The sequence below is a fragment of the Heloderma suspectum genome, chromosome 1, assembly GCF_057233095.1.
Source record: "Heloderma suspectum isolate Gila_16-S chromosome 1, 16-S_ref, whole genome shotgun sequence".
Taxonomy (NCBI): Eukaryota; Metazoa; Chordata; class Lepidosauria; order Squamata; family Helodermatidae; genus Heloderma; species Heloderma suspectum.
Window position 1 is genome coordinate 156,260,611 of NC_139458.1, and position 18,597 is coordinate 156,279,207.

Sequence of the window (18,597 nt, forward strand, 5' to 3'; positions counted from 1 at the left end):
AATCTATCAGGGCTCCATGCCAGTGGTGGGCAAGGCTGAAGCCAAAGGTAGGTGGAGCCAGAGACACAAATGGGTTGGGCTTCCCTTTTCTCTCTCTCTCTTCCTGTCTCCCCCTTTCCTCTTGCTTTCTAACACCCAACTTCTCTTTTTCTTCCTTTTCACCCAACAAGCTCCCAGGGGAGGACAGATCATTCCTGCCAGAGGTCTGAACTGTTCACCTGCAGAGAGCTTTTGAAATTAGGGCCAGGGCTGCTTGTGGCCCACCCCTGCTTTAATTAGTGTGGCTAAGTGTGAAAAACTTTGAAGAATCTTAATGGGTAGTTTTATCTGTGTTAACTGGTGTTTCATATTGACCTTGTAGTGAAGACTGGGGGAGCTATGCTACGTGCCCTAATCTTAAATGTTATTGTATTAAAGATTAATATGAAAACATTTTTCCCATTTATGTTAAAAAAAAAAATGAGCAGGTTCCATTGTCCCCCTTTTTTTAAAAAAAAAGACCAGAAATGCACAACTTTCCTGTGGATCTTTAAGAGGTTAGCTTCTGGAAAGCAAATGAGATAAAGGTGTTGTTTAGATGCAAATGGCCTTGCCTGTATTTGGATAACCTAACTTTCTGTTCCAAGGTTGTGTAGTCTATGAAGCACAACACTACTTACACAGTTGCAGCAAATCCTTTTTTCATGTCAATTATGAAAAAGAAACATTTGCTGCAACTGTGAAATTAGTGCTGCGCTTCTTAAGACTACAAAACCTTGGAACAGAAAGTTAGGACTTTCCTGATCAAGTGATACGTTACTGACTTGCTACTAGATCAAAAATTGTTTGAAGAGCTCATTAATTATGTTTGAAGAGATTGTTAATTATGAGATCTTTTACTACTGGAGGTTTCCTAATTTTCCAAGATGTGATTAAACAAATAAACAATTTAAACCCAAATCAAACTCCCATACCTGAAATTGTCAAGCTGCAAACAGAAATTTCCCTTGGCTATTATGCACATATTTAAAAACAGCTAATGAAACTGATCTTATTCTTAAGGACTTTTTCAGATATTTAGGCTGGAATCATGGAATCATAGAAATCCTACACCAAGTTTTCTGGGACTAAGCCCAGAACTTAACAAGACTTGCATTTTAAGAAAATATGTATCAGATTGCACTGTCAGCCTACCAGAAAGCTTCTACATAAAGTGTAGAAGAAGGTGTACACCTCAAGAACTAGTATGTTCACCATGACACAAGTTACATGTAAGCTGTTACGTGAGATTTGTTACAAGCACACACACACGCCACAATACTTTCACTCACAGAAATGGTGGGATGATCTGGCAATTCACATTGGTCTGTGCAAGTGCCCAACTCACCTGCAGTGTTGTCTTGATCTTACTCTGCTTAATGTGTAATAATTATGAGGTTGATTTCCTGCTGCTTTGATGTATTTTATCATGTTAGTTTTGATACTGCTGTACTTTTATTGATAGTTTTGTGTATTACAACATTCTCAATTACGAAGAAATAAGAAAAAGCAAACAATATTGATAAGTACAAGAACACATTAAAATACATATTTCCGTTGATTGTAGTTTATTTTCATGTGTTGTAAAGACACCCTGGAAAAATCTTTTTTGGAGGGTGGGATATATATTTCATACATAGATACAAAACATTTGCCAATGATACCACGAATTAGCTTGTGTGAGGAAAACCATGTAGTTTGGCTAGCCTATAACCCAGTTTCAGTTTAGACAGCACAGCCCTTCTTAGAAGCCAATAACTGGAGATGGGTAGTGTACATAATGAAGAATTGTGCTTTAACGTTTTCAAAATCCTGGCATAAGTGACTGTTTTGTTGGATAAGTTAGTCTGAGGTCAAAAGTGCTGCAACCAAATCTTACCAACCTATAGCTATAAGCCCCAGAAATGTAAGTTAAAATACTAAGGAGTAATGCTTCCTCTATAATTTCTTCAGGATTTTTTTTCATTAATTCCTTTTTGTTATAGTTACAAATAGGCCAATGAGAGAAATGGATGAAGAAACTGTGGTCTAGCAGCCTCGCTGTTAAGCCTTAACATCCAAATTCATGAACACTGTAGATATACTTACAGAAATACAAATTAAATGTACATAAGCTGTCTTCTTTTCACTTATTGACTTTGCAAAGTCTTTCCTGATTACTCCAGAATCCCAGGGTCACTTTCAGTTAATTTCCTTTCATCTTTAGGGATGCTGCCCCTCAGTTGAAGGCTAAACTAAACGTGATGTATCAGGCATATTTCTTTAAATTAGGCTATGCCTAAGCAGTGCCAGAGGTCCAATTTAAAGAGCAAAAGTTGTGAGGGGGTAAAGGAGTGCTGAGCCCCCCATGCCCATTTATATCCATGCAGTCTGCCCCCCAGGTATTGGAGGCTAGTGGTGGGAGGGAGGAATGAATCACCTCAAGGGACAGATTGTAGGAAGGTAAATGGCGGTGTAGTGGAGGAGCTAAGGTTTGTAGGGTCAAAGCACTGGGATTTGTTGATTAGTGGCGATGATGGTATCATCTACCACACACACACCTCAACATACAAAGCATTTTGGGGTGGCTTGGTCTCGAGTAGGCAATTACAACTCATTTGTTTTATGCAAGATGACAGAGATGAAACCTGCTAGAACTGGTTTGTTGATATGGAACAACAGAGCTGCCTAGGACCTACCCTACTATTAGGCAAAGTGAAGCAGTCACTTCAAGCAGCAGCAGATGTTGGAGGAGAGAGCTGCGTGCCACACGGCCTGCTCTGCACCTCCTACGGTAGCTTGTTGCATTCAGCTTCAGTAGAGGCTGTTGTCCCATTGTCAGTGTTGAGGTATGATTCAACTGTTAGTCCAGTCAGCTTTTGTACATGGAATGGGAGCGGGGACCATCTGTCCTTCAGCTCAGGTAGCAAAATGTTTTGGGTTGGCCCTGGAGCTCCCTGTATTTTTGGACTCTCCTGGGGGACGGGGATGGGGGGGCGGATAGCATGGCTATGGGGACTCTCATGATGAGTGGCTGGACGCCAACTTTACCACTACAGCAAGTAAGCCATAGGTGGGAAGAAAGTTCAGCATCACCACCCCAGATCCTGCCTTTTGTCTTTAAACTAGATTCTCCATTGTATATGTCATGCCCCCTTGTTCTGAGGCTCCACACTACCTCAAGGAGGACTCTGATCAGATGGGTTACTGGTCACCTCACTTCAAGGGAAGCTCTGCACACTCCCTTCTATACCTTTCTGGCCAGCAGACATAGCTTTCCAATCATCTGAGTCTGAGGATGACTCCCCTGCAGTTTCTTCTGTCCCTCAGCCATGCAGGAAGCATGAGCCTGCAGAAAGAGACACTTTAAGAACAGCAGTCAGCATCTAGTAGGGGTGGGGCCTCTGAAAGACCAGGCCTCAGTCGACTGACTGCGGTCCTTTGCTGGAACAACAGCTCCTTATAGAATTCTCCTGCCTTTCTTAGCATGACCCAAGATGGACAGTGAGTGGTGTTGTGTAGTTGACTTTGCTTTTCCTGGGCATTGTGCCTAGCTAGACACAATGTGTTTGGGGGCACGCCTGTATTTAAGGAGGTGGAGTTTGTTTGACCTTTTGAGTATTGGAAATATTAGTACATGGAGGGCTCTTTCTAGACCAATTGTGGTCAGGCACAGATACACAAATATGTATGTGGCGTGTAAATCAGAAAGATTTACTGTACTATTTATAGACTATCCAAGATCTTGATAGTAGCAAGAACAAATAAAAACAATATTATGAACAAATAAAAGCAAAATATAACAATAAATACAAATTAAACATCAACAACCACATAAAATCCAAGGCAGCAATGTCCAGCATTTAGTGATTGGGATGGGAAATACTGGATATGAGAAAAAAGATACATTTTTAATAGGCACCAAAACCACTGAACTGTTGGCGCCACCAGTGCAGAAAGCACATTTCGGCACTGCCTCTAGATGATCATCTACACCTTGCGGCATGACCAACCTGGCCTCCAAAGGCGTCAGGGTGCACGCCTATGCTTGTTTAGACAGAAAAATATCCTACAACTCCCAGCATTCCCCAGTCAGCCATACTGGCTGGGGAATGCTGGGAGTTGTAGGGCTTTTTCTGTCTAAACAAGCATAGGCGTGCACCCTTAGTGATTTAGCAGGCCTATACAGGGGACAGTGGTAGTTGGACATGCAAGTGGGGGCTACATGGCCCATTTCATGCCTATTTACTGCTTGCTGGCATTTTAAAGGGGAAATGTGATTTCTGCCTATTTGTACCCTTTACATCTGGCACGTGTATGGCTGTGTTTTGTATCCAGGTATCTGCACAAATAGGGCCGTAAGCTTTTTTAAAAAATTGCTTAAAGCTAATTGTGTTTCACACTGCCAAACCCTAGTCCAGGTGGAGTTTCTGCAGTAAAGTTATACTGTGTATTTCTAAGTAAATGATAGTAAATATTTCAGAATTTGCATCTATACATTGGCATGTGCACATTTTATGCAAATATGTGCCATCTTTTATCCTCTTTTTTTTTGGTGATTTGTTTTCGCTTTTGTGGTGATCGAAAGTGGCCACCCTAACTCAAATGCAGAAGATTGTCTCTCATCCATTTCAAATGTATACAGATGTTTACATTGTCAAATTTCTCAGCAAACTATCTGGAAGTTGAGACTCAGCTGTTTCCTATTTGCCTATTCAGTGTGTTTCACTGAGAAAAGTGTGCAAGGATGCATGTAATTTGTGCTCCAGTAGCTGTAACTGAGCACATAATGTGTCGGATGAGGCAGCCCTTGATGAAATTATAGGACAGCCTTCCCCAACCTAGTGTCCTCCAGATACATTGGAATACATCTCCCAGAATCCCCCAGTCAACATAGCTGGCTGGGGGATTCTGGGAGATGTAGTCGAACACATGAGAACACCAGATTGGGGAAGGCTGCAATAGGAGGTAAAGTCTATTGTGGTTTGTGAAACTGAAGAAACTTGTGTTCCAACTCTTGAGATATATTATACTTACACAAACCTTCTGGTGAATGGTCATGCAAATGGCCTTATCTTCAATTATTCACCTTTTGTTTTTTCAAGGGGATCTGCCATTGCTAAAATCGTAGGCCAAAACACCCATAAATCCAACAGATTTGATCCAACTGTAAAGATATGGGTATTTGAAGAGTTAATCAATGGGCGGAAACTTACCGAAATCATTAACGAAGACCATGAAAATGTGAAGTATCTCCCAGGGCATAAGCTACCTCCAAATGTGGTAAGTGAAATAAAACCTCTTAAGTAACCTCTTAAGTATGGTTTCTGTTTTAAACATGTCATGCAGGGGCCATGTTGGCATTTAATTCTGTATAACTGAGGCAATAGCCCAGTTCAAATGATTGCCTAAGTAACTTTGGTTAGAACAAACTACAGTTCCCCAGGTTTGTACATGACACCGAAGTGGGGTTTATTTTAAATTCTAAACTGAAAGCAGAAGCTTTTCACTCTCCACCTCTTGTGTATGGAGAAGGAGAGGGAGCACATGAGACCAAGGGGATTTCTACACCAGCCTAAAATCCTGCATTTAAAATGGGGCTTTCTACTTCCATTTTAAATGCAGGATCACAACTGATTCTCTTTACACGCGCTTCCTTCTCTGTAGATGGCTGTTCCCATAGCGTTATGTTTCCATGAAGAGGTATTACATACGCTCCAGGTTCAGCAATACTTGCTCCTGGATTTCTGCCCGTTTCCCTCCCCTTGCGCATTACTGGTGGATGGGGACTGACATGCAGATAGTCCCCCCACCGATCTCCCCGGGCCCCACCTCCCTCTTCCATGCTTTTGACCAGTCCCTGCCACTCAGCCCCTCTGCCGCTCCTCCGCCCCCCCCACTTGCTGCTGCCCCGCCGCTCTGTTTCGAATAGGCAGGCTGAAATGGCGAGGAGCCAAAATGATGCAGGAGCGGGAGGCTGAACACCCATCAGACCTTCGTCACCACCTTCAACATCATGACATCATGACCACACCCCCAACAACCACACTCAGCACTTTATTCACGCTAGGGGAGAAATACACGGGGAGGACATGGCGCTCCATTTGCGCATATCTGGAAAAATACTCAATTTTTTCTGTTTGAGGAAAACACGGGATAGGTGGGAGGAAATAGTGGAATAATGACTGGACAACGACGACGTCATGTAATGGACCCGCACAATTCAGGGAGTGAGCAACCATGAATGTGCAATAAACTTGAGGTATAGAGATCCCCTAAGGCTCACTACAGTTCATTCCCAATCACCATAGTTTAGATCAGGCATGCAGAATGCAGCAGAGGCTAAAATGACTGGCACCACAACAAGAAGATCTGAAAATATCACAAAGATAAAATTCCTTAAAAACATAGCAGATGTCAATAGTGTAGAATTGTCCACATTTGTTATTCAATGGGAGAATGTAGTAACTGTCTTCATGTTTGTCTCAGGTTGCTGTACCAGATGTGGGAGCAGCTGCAGATGGGGCAGATATTCTCATTTTTGTTATACCTCATCAGTTCATACCTAAAACCTGTGAGCAGCTTACTGGCCATGTAAAAGCGGGAGCCATTGGAATTTCACTAATCAAGGTAATTAATTACCTTTTCTAAAGGGTGAAGGTGGGACAATCACAAATGTCCATGGCCATGATTGCATATAGGGTTGCCAACTCTTTTATTAGCCCTGCTCCTGTGCCATTAACAGAAACAAATATTTAGCAGGTGAAGCTTCTTCCATTGGTTTATCTCTATGACAAGAAAAGCATCACCAGCTATATTTCTGTGTGTTGGGCTGCAAAAGGCAGAGGAGCAAGGCTATTTTAGAAGTTCGCTGACCTAACTGCATAACACACTGTCTAGAATGCGATTTGGTGCCATAGGCAACATCCTGAAATTTTCACTTCCCCTTCCCCCCCCCCACATCATGTTTTGACCCCACCCCCCACTTTGTAGAGACAATCTTTTGAGAAATCAGAATGGTTATCTGATTCCACAATGTGAATCCTATAGGAGAAATCTCTTCTTCTGCTCTTTTCCATGTCACCCCTTGAAACTCTTCTGTGGCTTCCATTAGTTTAGCCCCACTCTAGTTTTACACAGGCAACAGACCTACCTCTGTAGGCTGAGGCTGTGTTGCCCTGTGCAATGTCAACGGTTAGGTGTATGTGCACATGAGAGAGCGCAAATATTGAATTTTTTAATTAAATTGGGAGATTGGCCTCCAGATGTACACTTGACCCCACTCCTGGCTTAACAACTTGGAAATCAGACAACATTCGAGCGAGTGAGCTGTTCTAAGTCAGAGGGCATGGCATGTCTCTTCCGGTGGTTGACAGTTCTTTCCCATTCTCTGCACACATGTAACATTTCTACTTTCCTTTGGCATCTTTCACCTTAGTCAGCAAAAACATAAACATCCCCCAAAGGTTACCAGCATATAAAATATGTTATATTGATATGCAAACACTGGGTGAAATATAGGGTCCAATTTATTAGTTATATAGAGATGGAATATTCCATTGTAGATGGATCTAGCACTTGGATTAGGGCATGTTGGCTGGGGGATGCTGGGAGTTGTATGACTTTTCTCTCTCTAAGTGTGCATAAGATTGTACCCTTGATCATCTTTAGGATAGCCACTGCTATATGAGAGAACCTTTAAAAAAAAAATCTCGTATGTGTATGTGTTTAATGTCCAGTGTTACGTTGTGGCTGTGTTTTGGGGAAAAAATGAATTTAGTGGATTGGATCCAGCATCTGCCTTCCACAAGAGGAAGGGCTCCACACACTGCCCAGTTTTTGGGGATCCCTCCCCCCAACAGCTCATCCCATTCAGCAGGTTCTCCAAACTTTCTGTGTAGCATTTCCAAGGGGCTGGTTGGGCTGTTTTGAGAAGGTGTGGGTGGGGAATCCACTTGAATCAATGCATTTGATCCAGCGTAAATCTGGATCCAATCCAATTTAATATAATAACAATTTTTGTTTTTTAAAAATCAAAATGTTGCAGCTGAACCAAATTTTGGAGAATACCACACGTAGCGACAGAGTTACCCAGTTTGCCAAATCTCCGGTTTATAATTCTGTTAGCAGACTCTCTTTTTTATGCATGCCCTTGCTGTGCACGCTAATGCAACATGCCTCTGGATTGGATATCAAGAGTTATGGCTCCCTCAAGCCCCAGAAAGCAAAGATGCCATGTTTAAAATTCTCCAATCATCTCCCCACATTATATCCTAATCTCATCTTCCTTTCCTCTTTTCTAATCCTTAGCTTCTCATTTATAACGAAGTTGAAATATCAAAACATTTTAGGGAAATGTAACAGGTACATCATAAAAATAACCAAGGCTCATATGAGTTTGATACTTTGCTGGCAGTTGCAATGGCCTCTTGTGCAAATACCTCCTTGTGCAAATTTCTCTGCTGACTCAGATTTCATATAGTACAGAAGGATTAGACCTATGGTTCATCTACTGAAGCACAAGCAACATTGTTTTAAAAACCTTTTAAAAAACCTTTGCTTTGATCACTGTCTTTCTGGTAACTAGGGCATAGATGAAGGCCCAGAAGGACTGAAACTCATATCGGACATCATTCGAGAAAAACTGAATATAGAAGTCAGCGTGCTCATGGGAGCCAACATTGCTAACGAAGTGGCAAATGAAATGTTCTGTGAAACTACTATTGGTAATTGACTAATAGCCGTAACTTTACAAGCAGCTCTTCATACTGGTGAGATCAGTCCATATGCACTTGGTATAGATTCAGAGCATTTTTACATGAGGCTTTTATTGTGCACTCGTGATTGGTCACTCACGTTTCTTTGCGGGCCCTTTATATGATGTCATCAACCTCCAGGGCCCCTCCTGGCTCTTCTGGCCATTACAGCAGCTTAATTATCTATGGGGAAAACACCTAAGAGACTTCAAAATGATTAACTTTCAGGGGAAATTCTGGAGTTGGGCTATATTGCAGCGCCATCTGGTGGCTGTATAATGAAGCATATAGTACTTGCCCAGAAAGAAAGAAAAAAGGATAAACCACATGAAAGGGAGCCGTAGAAATGCTCTCAGCCTTTTTCCATCTTGTAGTAACTTGTATGATATCTATGGATTTCCATCTGCAATGGGACTTCAAAACACAATCTTAGGGTGCAATCCTAGGCATGCTTAGACAGGAAAAAGTCCTACAGCTCCCAGAGTTGAAGGATTTTTTTTTCTATCTAAACATGCATAGGATTGTGCCCTTATTCACTCTTTGTATGCTGCTGCAGCATTCTGTACACCATTTTCATTGATTTATTACAGTTATACCCTGCTTTTCCTCCAATACGCCTAAGGCAGCATTCACAGTTCTCCCCTCTGTTTATCGTCACAGCAGCCCTGTGAGGTCGGTTAGGCTGAGGGGCAGTGACTGGCCCCACGTCACCCAGTGAGCTTCATGGCTGAGTGAAGATTTCAACCCGGGTCTTCTGAACTCTGGTCTGACACTCTTAACCATACTTGCTGTCATGGGTATCGCAGACCCAGACTTTCTGCATTGCCAGTCCTCTTGTAGCATTTAAGCAGAGGCACCATAATTAAAGCATATTTTACAAATCATTGTTGAGAATCCCTCCCTACAGACCAGCCTTCCCCAACCTGGTGCCCCCCAGATGTGTTGGACTACAACTCCGAGCATGCCCCAGCCAGCCTGGCCAAAGACCAGCCATGCTGGGAGTTGCAGTCCAACACATCTGGAAGGCGCCAGGTTGGGGAAGGCTGTTCTATAAAAAGCTTGCTGGGCTTGCACACTCCCAGGGGTGAGTCATTATTGTAGCTGAGATTAGAAGCAATACTCTCACCCACTCCATTTTGCTCAGGCCCAAATTACATGTGACATGCAGTTCAGTCCTTCCTTCCTTCCTTTCTTGTGGCCTTGGGAGGAAGACTGCAATCTTCCTTCCAAAGGGAGGGAGAGACTATTTAAACCTTTCTTCTCAAGCTCCCCCCTCCCGCCCCACTGCCATAGTGGTACTCCTATCTTTCTCCATGGGAAAAGAAACAGGGGGAGGCTTTTGGGTGGGAAAATGGCCAAAGGAGAAAGGGTTAAGTAACTTCTCCACCGCACTATTCTTCCACTCAGATCTGTAGCCCCCCGAGGGTGCTTTTAGATGGAAACATCAGGGGAAGGATATGCATGACTTCATATCCCGTTTAGTTTAGACCTTAGTCGCTCAGGTTTGTCCAGGTTTGCTCACTCTGTCTAAAAGGTCCTCCAAAGGCAATAACGATACTGTAATTAAAACAACAAGTTTGATTTGATGTCTGTTTTATCTGCTGCATCTATCTGTTTTTTATTATATTTCCCCCTTTTGGAATGTTACTGTATTTTATGATTAGTTACCCACCCTGAATGGTGCATAAGCACCAAAAGGGTGGGTTATACGTTATAAACGGTTATAAAAAGTAAAGACCAACGCAGCTGAAGAAATAAACAGTGAGCAGCCATGTTTTGGCAGATCACTCAAAAGCTAGCAGTGATGGCCTTCTGATGATTCCACAGTCCACTGGCATGAGACCCGTCACAGCAGAGCTGGCGTCGAGAGTCGGCCCGGTTGGGCAGCTGTTGAGGACCTGCATCCCAGCAGGGGCCCACTAATCGGAGCCTTCTGGAGTTGCTCCTCCTCTTTACCTTTGCAACCTGCTTCCTCACCTGCCTCTTGCTCCAGCCCAAACAATGGTGGTGGTGGTGGTGGTGGTGAGAAGGAGATGCCACTGCCTGTTTGCTCACTGCCCATCAAGCAAGCAAGCAAGCGGTAGCAGTTATGAGAAAGAGGAGGAGGAGCAAGAGCAGCTGGTGACCATGGCGGTGGGAAGGCAGGCTCACTGAGGGAGGGGGCCCATGGAGGGTGTCCTGCCCAAGGGCCCTCCAAATCCTGAAGTTGCCACTCAATGCTGCTCAAAAAAACATTAAATAAGATACTCCCATTAAGCTACTAAATACTTGACAGTTAAATGCTTTGAACAGTGCTAATTAGATGTTCAGCAAAGAGGGGCAATTGGGGTGGGGAGCAACTAAAGAAGCCCCCCTGCTCCTGGCTGCCACACCTAGTGGATCAGGTTGAGGAATTGTGCATCGCAGCCTAGCTGGACTGGCACAACCCTCTACATGCAGCAGCCTCGGGGGACAAGGGAGGCCTATGGGCTACATGCTGTACATCTCTTCTTTTTAGCTGTAAGCGCGTTTGCTAAGGTGCTTTTGAAAGCCCATAGGCAGTATTTTGGCTTCTGTAACTATAACCCACTGGAACTGGTGAAAACAAACAATTCCTAATTTCATATTGCCAAGTCAAACAGACCCAACATTACACCTCCATCCTCACTAGATCCTTGCTTTCTCGTTCCATAATGACTGTTTCCAGCCTGTTGCGCGCTTGTCTCCAGAACGATCCAGGCAAACGTCATATAGGAAGGGTTACACATCTTTCTGTTTCACTGCCTTCCAACCACCTTTGGCAATTTTGTTGAACACAAACCTTCACTGTGAAACGGTTGCACATGTGACCCTTTCTGCGTAATGTTTGTATACATTTGGCAAATAGCTGCAGATAGCTGTGTCTTTGGAAGTGACTTCATCAAACCAAATCCTTTCTTTAATTGTCACCTGAATCCTAATCTACTGTGCTTCTTTTCATAGGTTGCAAAAACGCTAGTAACGGGAAGATCTTTAAAGAATTGTTGCAAACTCCAAATTTCAGAATTACCGTGGTGGATGACTGTGACACCGTGGAGCTCTGTGGAGCCTTAAAAGTTAGTAATTCCAAATCAAATCTCATTAGGCCAATTGCAGTTTTGCAGTCTATGTGGACAGCATAGCTACCAAAATGTTTCATAGAATGCTTAGGAATTCATTAACTTTGATTTGAGTTTATAACCTGTAAAATGGGCAAACTGTATTTCTTCACATTCCAACAGTTAGACAAATAGAAAATGGCTTTGAGGCACCAGTGATTTAAATTGGGCAGTAGCTCTGTTAATGGAGACTACCTGGAATCAAATCTGCATGATGTTGCCATTCCAAAGATCCTTTTTCACCATTGTATTCCTTTTGGCATATTATTCTCATATGACCTTTCCTGGCTTTGGTGTATGCAGTGGCAAAAGAGGTCCTATGATGAAAGGAAATGGCACGTTTTCACATATGAGGCTTAAATTAGGCTTAAGTTGCATTGGGCACCTTTAGGGAGCAATCCTATGGCCACTAGACACTGTCTGGAGGGCCATAGGATATGCTCATTTCTGGGAACCGAGCTTGGTGCCTGTGCTCCAAGGTCAGTTCCCAGAAAACCGATCTCCACCCTTGTTTGCGCTGCCTCTGAGGCAGTGCGGAGAAGCCCTGTCCTCCGTGCTCAGAAGATGAGCGCGGAATGACTGAAAAGGAGCATTCCAGAGGGGCGTTCCGGGGCAGGGAGAGCGGAGCTGCGCATACAACACATCCAATGTGTCATACGGCAGCTTCCTCTCCCGGTTGGCCCCCCCGCTGCTAGACAGCCGAAAACGGCTGTCTAGCGAAAAATACCAAGGCAGGAGAGGCGCGGAGGGAACGATCCCTCCCATGCTTCACCTCCTGCCTTGCTTTTGATAAGCGGTCGCCTTCAAGTTTGGAGGTGGCCGCCTATCTAATTAGGATTGCGCTCCATTTTCTGGGCACAGCACACAATCAATTCAGTAATAGAGTCACTAAGGTTGGAGACAGAGGATACTTCTTTAAGAGGATTGAAGATGATACAATAGGACCAGCATTGCCTTCCGTTTTGCCCCCTATAATTTTGTGTGAAACAGATTTTGCATATTTCTGATAGCAAAAGAGAAGGGGGAAAAGTGTCCACACCATGGGCAAAAATAGCTCTGTCATACACAGGAAGCTGTTTTATACCAGATCAGATTATTGTCCATCAGCCCAGTATTCTCTACACTGACTGACAGAGGACATTTAGAGCTTTTCTACAGGAGGCTGTCAGTTGTCTGTTAATTCGCTGCATCTACTTTCACTTTTGTTGCAGAATTGAGATCTGAGCACTCCACAAGGAGTGTTTCCTTTTCTGCTTTTCCACTACACAGCCTCTAGGTGGCACTGTGGTATAGTAGAATAGCATGAAAACACAGGTGGAAAAAGCATCTTCTTTCGCTTCTGTAATTAAATACCACACTTTCCCTGTTCTAAAAAAAAGTAGCTGAAAGTGTTCTTTAGACACAGAAGCAAAACTGAAGGGTCACAATGCCATCAAAAGAACCTGTAAACAACCATGAGTAGGGAATGACAAGCGAACAATAAATACCTCATGTAGAAAATCCCTTACATCACTTGCTATCTGAAGCTTCTAACCGGAGATGCTGGGAACTGAACCTGGGACCTTCTGTCTGCAAAGCATACGATCAGCCATTGTGATTGCAGCAAATCTTCAAGGAATGGCTGCAATTACAGGCCTTGCTTGCTGCATGTCTCTGATATAAAACTGGATCACATGTAACAGATGGGATGTCTCTATGCCAGCCTTCCCCAAACTGGTGCCCTCCAGATGTTTTGGACTTCAGCTCCCATTAGCCCCAGCCAGCATGGCCAGTATTCAGGAATCCTGGGAAATGTAGTCTAAAATATCTGGAGGGCAGCTGGTTGGGGAAGGCTGCTTTAGGCAATTGTAAACGGGGGCGGGGGGATACAGGATCAATTGAGTGGAGAAATGTAGTTGTTAGGATGCATGTATGAACAGTACTTTTTGCGAAATATTCCAAGGTGACCTTATTGGAATATTAGCAAGATGTGGGGATGGCCATCAACTTGGTTGGCTTTAAAAGGGGATTAGACAAATTCATGGCGGCTAAGGCTGTCAATGGCTACTAGTCATAATGGCTATATTCTAGCTCCAGTATCAGAGGCAGTAGGCTTATGTACACCAGTTGCTGGGGAACATGGGCGGGAGGGTGCTGTTGCACTCACATCCTGCTTGTGGGTTCCTGGTCAACAGCTGGTTGGCCACTGGGAACAGAATGCTGGACTAGATGGACCCTTGGGCTGATCCAGCAGGGCACTTCTTATGTTCATATTATTGGGTATCTCTGCATTCTGACATCACTAAGTGCTTATGATCAGCACAATCTGATGCCTTTATCTCATGCGCCTGACAGCTTCTCTGTCTCTTTTTCTCTGCCTTTCATTTTCCAATTGGATTTAGAACATTGTGGCAGTTGGAGCTGGCTTTTGTGATGGGTTGGGCTTTGGTGACAATACCAAGGCAGCTGTGATTCGCCTGGGCCTGATGGAGATGGTTGCCTTTGCAAAACTCTTCTGCAAGGGCAATGTAAGCATCAATATATTTCTGGAAAGTTGTGGTGTTGCTGATCTGATCACCACATGCTACGGGGGACGTAACAGGAAGGTGGCTGAAGCTTTTGCACGTGGCGGAAAAGTAAGACCATGTTTATTTTAGAGACTCTAGTCCTTGTAACGGTTAAACAGCCTGTAATTGGAAAAGGGTTGATTTTAAGATCTCTGTGACAAAAGCCCTCTGCATTTATTTATGCCTCTGAAAACCAGTTGCTGGGAACACAAGCAGAAGAGTGCTATTGCACTCATGTTCTACTTGTGAGCTTCCCACACACATCTGATTGGCCACTGAGGGAACAGAATACTGGACTAGATCGCCTTTTGATCTGACCCAGCATAGCTCTTCTTATGACGCATGGAAAACCACATCCAATTTGTGTATTAGGGAATAAAATTGTGATGTGACATAAATGAAATAATTGGTGGTGTTTATCACTCCTTGGTAACAGCCAGTGTGGTGCAGTGGCTACAGCATGAGGCTAGGTTTCTAAAATTGTTCATGGTATGGAGAAAGTGGACAGAGGGGCAGCCGTTGCAGTGCATTGAACTTAATGGGGCATACTTCTGAGCAGACATGTACAGGATTGTGCTCTTAGAATTTTGCAGCGACCACATACAAATCTTCCATGAGCTATATGTTATCTGCTCTTGGGCTAAAGCAGTAGTCTTCAGCAGCCTTGGCAGACCTGGGATCCACAGTTAGCCCAAGCAGGCATGTGGGACCCTGCTTCTCAATGGTTTACCATATGCATGGAAGTAGGGCTGCTGGTACAACCCATCCTAGGTCAGTCTGAAACCCAGTAGTGAGCCCTGCCACTCCATCTGAGGACCAATGGATGAAAGGAAAACTAGATATGATGCTAAAGGCATCATTAGGAAGCCTGTCAGTTTGTTTTTCAGTTAATAGCAGGCATAGGGTGCGGAGTCTGATTTTCATCAGGACTACAGCTGGCAGGATGACCCTTTGATCCACCACCATGGTCTGATGAGAATCACTCTTCCATGGCCCATGCTACTGTTATCCCCAGAAAAAAGCTCCAATTTTTATCAATAAAAATCAGCCCCATCCCTTTCTATATCTGCTGTTAATTTAAAAATAAAACAAAACACTGATGGGCTTTCTAAAGACATATGTAGTCTGGCTCTAAAGTATACCGCTGATACATGTCATAATTTAAAAAGCTGTGAAAATTAGTTTTGTAATAAGTACACTGGGAATTGCTAAGACTGGAGTCTGTTCAGAATTCCTTGTCATTTACTTCCATCCTTTCCAAGTGAGAGCATAAGGCAGGAAAAGGGTCCTGTTTAATTACTGGAGTTCTGAATAGTATTTTCACATTGGTTAGTTGGCTTGAAATAAGAGTTTAGTGATGCAGTTACCTCTTAATCTAAAGCAAATGGTCACTATTTCTTTTGTGTATTGAAGACAATTGAACAGCTAGAAAAAGAAATGTTGAATGGACAAAAGCTACAAGGACCTCAAACCTCAGCTGAAGTTTACAAAATTCTGAAGCAGAAGAAAATGGTTGAGAAGTAAGTAGCTTGATTTTTTTTAGATAACAAATACACAGTCTGAGCAGTCAGACCCCACACCCTCTGCCTGCGCTTGGCTGGCTTCTCGGGATATGGAAAATTCTGGGTGCTTTCATAGTCATTCATCATGGAATGTTGTATTAATAACTGATACTGATTTTGCAATGATTTTTTTTAAAGAGTGTTGGGAAAAGTGGTTGCAAATGTTCTTTTATTGCCCCAGTGGGCAAGAGAGTATAACCAGGGATGTTATACTCCAGGCTATTTACAAGTGCAATATATTTGAAAGGTTTGTTTAAATTATAGCAGGTAAACAGGGAATCAGATTTGTGAGATTAAGGAAAAACACACAAGAAATCAGAGGAAAACAAATGAATTTCAGAAAAGAACATAGTACAATAATTAAATGAAAAGTGCAACATGCAATGTTATGTCTGTGTGTCCCACTGATAACTCCTGGACACAGGTCTGCAGTAATTCCTGTATTAGGTAAATGTGTTGCTTCCTTGCCTTGTTCTGCACTGCTATACACAGTGACAGCAGAAGCCTGGGGAAAATCAGGCCTGGGAACTAAATCTGGCCCTCCTGGGGCCCCACATAGCCATGCCCCCTTTTCCCCAACCACCTATCATTTTGTGGTTTCACAGCTTTTGTGCAGTCTTTTTCCCAATTTAAAAGGTTGAAATGCCTCTCCTAAGGCTTAGTTACTGGCAGTAGGACCTTTAGGGCGCAATCGTATGGCCACTGGACAGCGGCTAGACCGCCACAGGACTGGTTGGTTTCTGGGAACTGACCTCGGAGCCTGTGCTCCAAGGTCCGTTCCTGGAGAACAACCTCCCCGCCTCTCCCCTGCCCCCTCGTAGGCGGTGCGGATCGTCCCCATGCTCGTAAAAGCAGCATGGAGCAGGGCAAAAGGGGGCATTCCCAGAGGCGGGGCAGGAGGGGCAGAAGTGCTGGTATGATACTTCCCATGCACTGTCCGGCCTCCCCATCCTGCACTCTGATGTCCTGCGGCTAGACAGCCAAAATCAGCTGTCTAGCCGTGAATGCAAGGTGGCTGGGGCACGGAGAGGATCCCCTCTGTGCTCCCCCCACTGTGCACTGGATAGGCAGTCACCTCTGAGTTGGGAGGCAGACGCCTATCTGCATAGGATTGCTCCCTTAGGCTACAGTGCACTGATACCTCCTGTTATTTTTTGCACCACCACCCTTTTTTGCCCACCACTCGAATGTGCCCCCCCCCCCCCAGAGAGCTTCTCTGAAATTTAATTTGGCTCTCTGGCTGGAAGAGGTTCCCCTCTCCTCCCCTAGGGGCTTGACATGGAATATACACAACATGCAACAACTTGGATTCAAGCTTAAAGCAAAGTGGCTGTTGCATACAAAGCTTACAACATGCAAAATTAGCTACAGTTAGCCTTTTATAAAATCCTACATTTGCCCCTAATCTAATTTGCCCCTAGTTAAAGCTTAGACTCTGTGGAAAACTCAGCAGTGAAAAACCTAACTCACTGTGAAATTACTGGAAGCAAAAATAATTTAACCTAAAAGCAAAGTTCCCTGTGCTCTGTGTTCCAGAGAAGAGGGAAGTTTCAGCACACAAACCATCCAAAAAACAAACCAAACCCTGGTTGTACGTGAAAGAGAGCTGAAGCTAGGATGAAGTAAAACTGAATCTTCTCCCTGTTCCCTAACACCCCAGAGGGGTCCTCTGAGGGGTCCCATCACTCCCCTCATTACTAAAAAATCAGTTCTGCATTGGTTGATGGCAGGGTGAAAAATTACACTACTTCACTCCACAGGAACAGCTTCCCTTTTGTCTTAGGGCAACTGTTGTGATCCTAGGGACTTATCAGGGTACACTTTGGGCACAGGGCCATTGGAAGTATTCAGTTTTGTACCTTCTCCATACTGTCCATTATCTCATAGCTTGGCCAGGCCTCATCACCATAGCAACCATTTATCCGTCTTTTTTCACATTTCAGAATCCAATCGTAGATAATCTCTGTCCTCTCTTCCAACAGGAAACAGAGAGCCATGTTGTTTATAAGCCAAACCAAAGATTTCTTCCATTCCATAGCTCTGAAGGCCTTGCCTCCCCCCCCCCCCCGCCCCAGTACCCTTGGACACCCCTGAGTAACAGTGGTAATCAGAAACCACCCCACCGCATTGCGTTGTAGCTCAGGGTGAAACGACATAGCCAGCTCTCTTTCCTGACTGTAGCACTTCAGAGTGCCAGTGATGTGAAAACATGGTTGTAATGCTTCCCCATATTTTAAAAAAAATCTATGTCAGAAGGAGGTACCATTTCTAAATGTTTGGTTTGGCTCAGCTCCAGTTCACACGAGTTACAAAATGTCGCTCTTCAGTGAAGGAAAGTGATTGTCTGAGTCCATCCTCAGAAAGCAGCTATCACTTCAGTGTAACAGAAGACCATATTCTTGCAAATTCATCATGAAGAACAGTAATCATGATTTACACTGATATCAGTTTGCCAACAAACCACTTGCAAAGTAGCTGCTCCACCTTTCATTTCTAATTAAACTGATGTTTATGGGGAAGAATTATAGAAGTCATCATAACTACTCTACTTGATGAAATAACTTCATGTGTACAAAATAAATAAGGCAAGATGGAGCAGATTGGTTTATGGGTTAAGGTG

General features: G+C 43.7%; 1 protein-coding gene across 2 annotated transcripts in view; it reads left to right on the forward strand.

The window, feature by feature from the left end:
• LOC146358320 (glycerol-3-phosphate dehydrogenase 1-like protein) overlaps nucleotides 1–18,597 on the forward strand; it is a 36,515-nt gene that overhangs the window by 12,898 nt on the left and 5,020 nt on the right. The window contains exons 1-7 of one of the 2 annotated variants that reach the window (XM_084807762.1): nucleotides 3,356–3,501; nucleotides 5,103–5,280; nucleotides 6,487–6,627; nucleotides 8,585–8,723; nucleotides 11,715–11,827; nucleotides 14,251–14,484; nucleotides 15,829–15,935. In XM_084807762.1, coding sequence (XP_084663888.1) covers nucleotides 3,485–3,501; nucleotides 5,103–5,280; nucleotides 6,487–6,627; nucleotides 8,585–8,723; nucleotides 11,715–11,827; nucleotides 14,251–14,484; nucleotides 15,829–15,935 — 929 coding nt within the window. In that variant the 5' untranslated portion in view covers nucleotides 3,356–3,484. Of the gene's footprint in view, nucleotides 1–3,355; nucleotides 3,502–5,102; nucleotides 5,281–6,486; nucleotides 6,628–8,584; nucleotides 8,724–11,714; nucleotides 11,828–14,250; nucleotides 14,485–15,828; nucleotides 15,936–18,597 lie in introns of those variants that run through there. The other variant, XM_084807754.1, reaches the window with a different exon arrangement.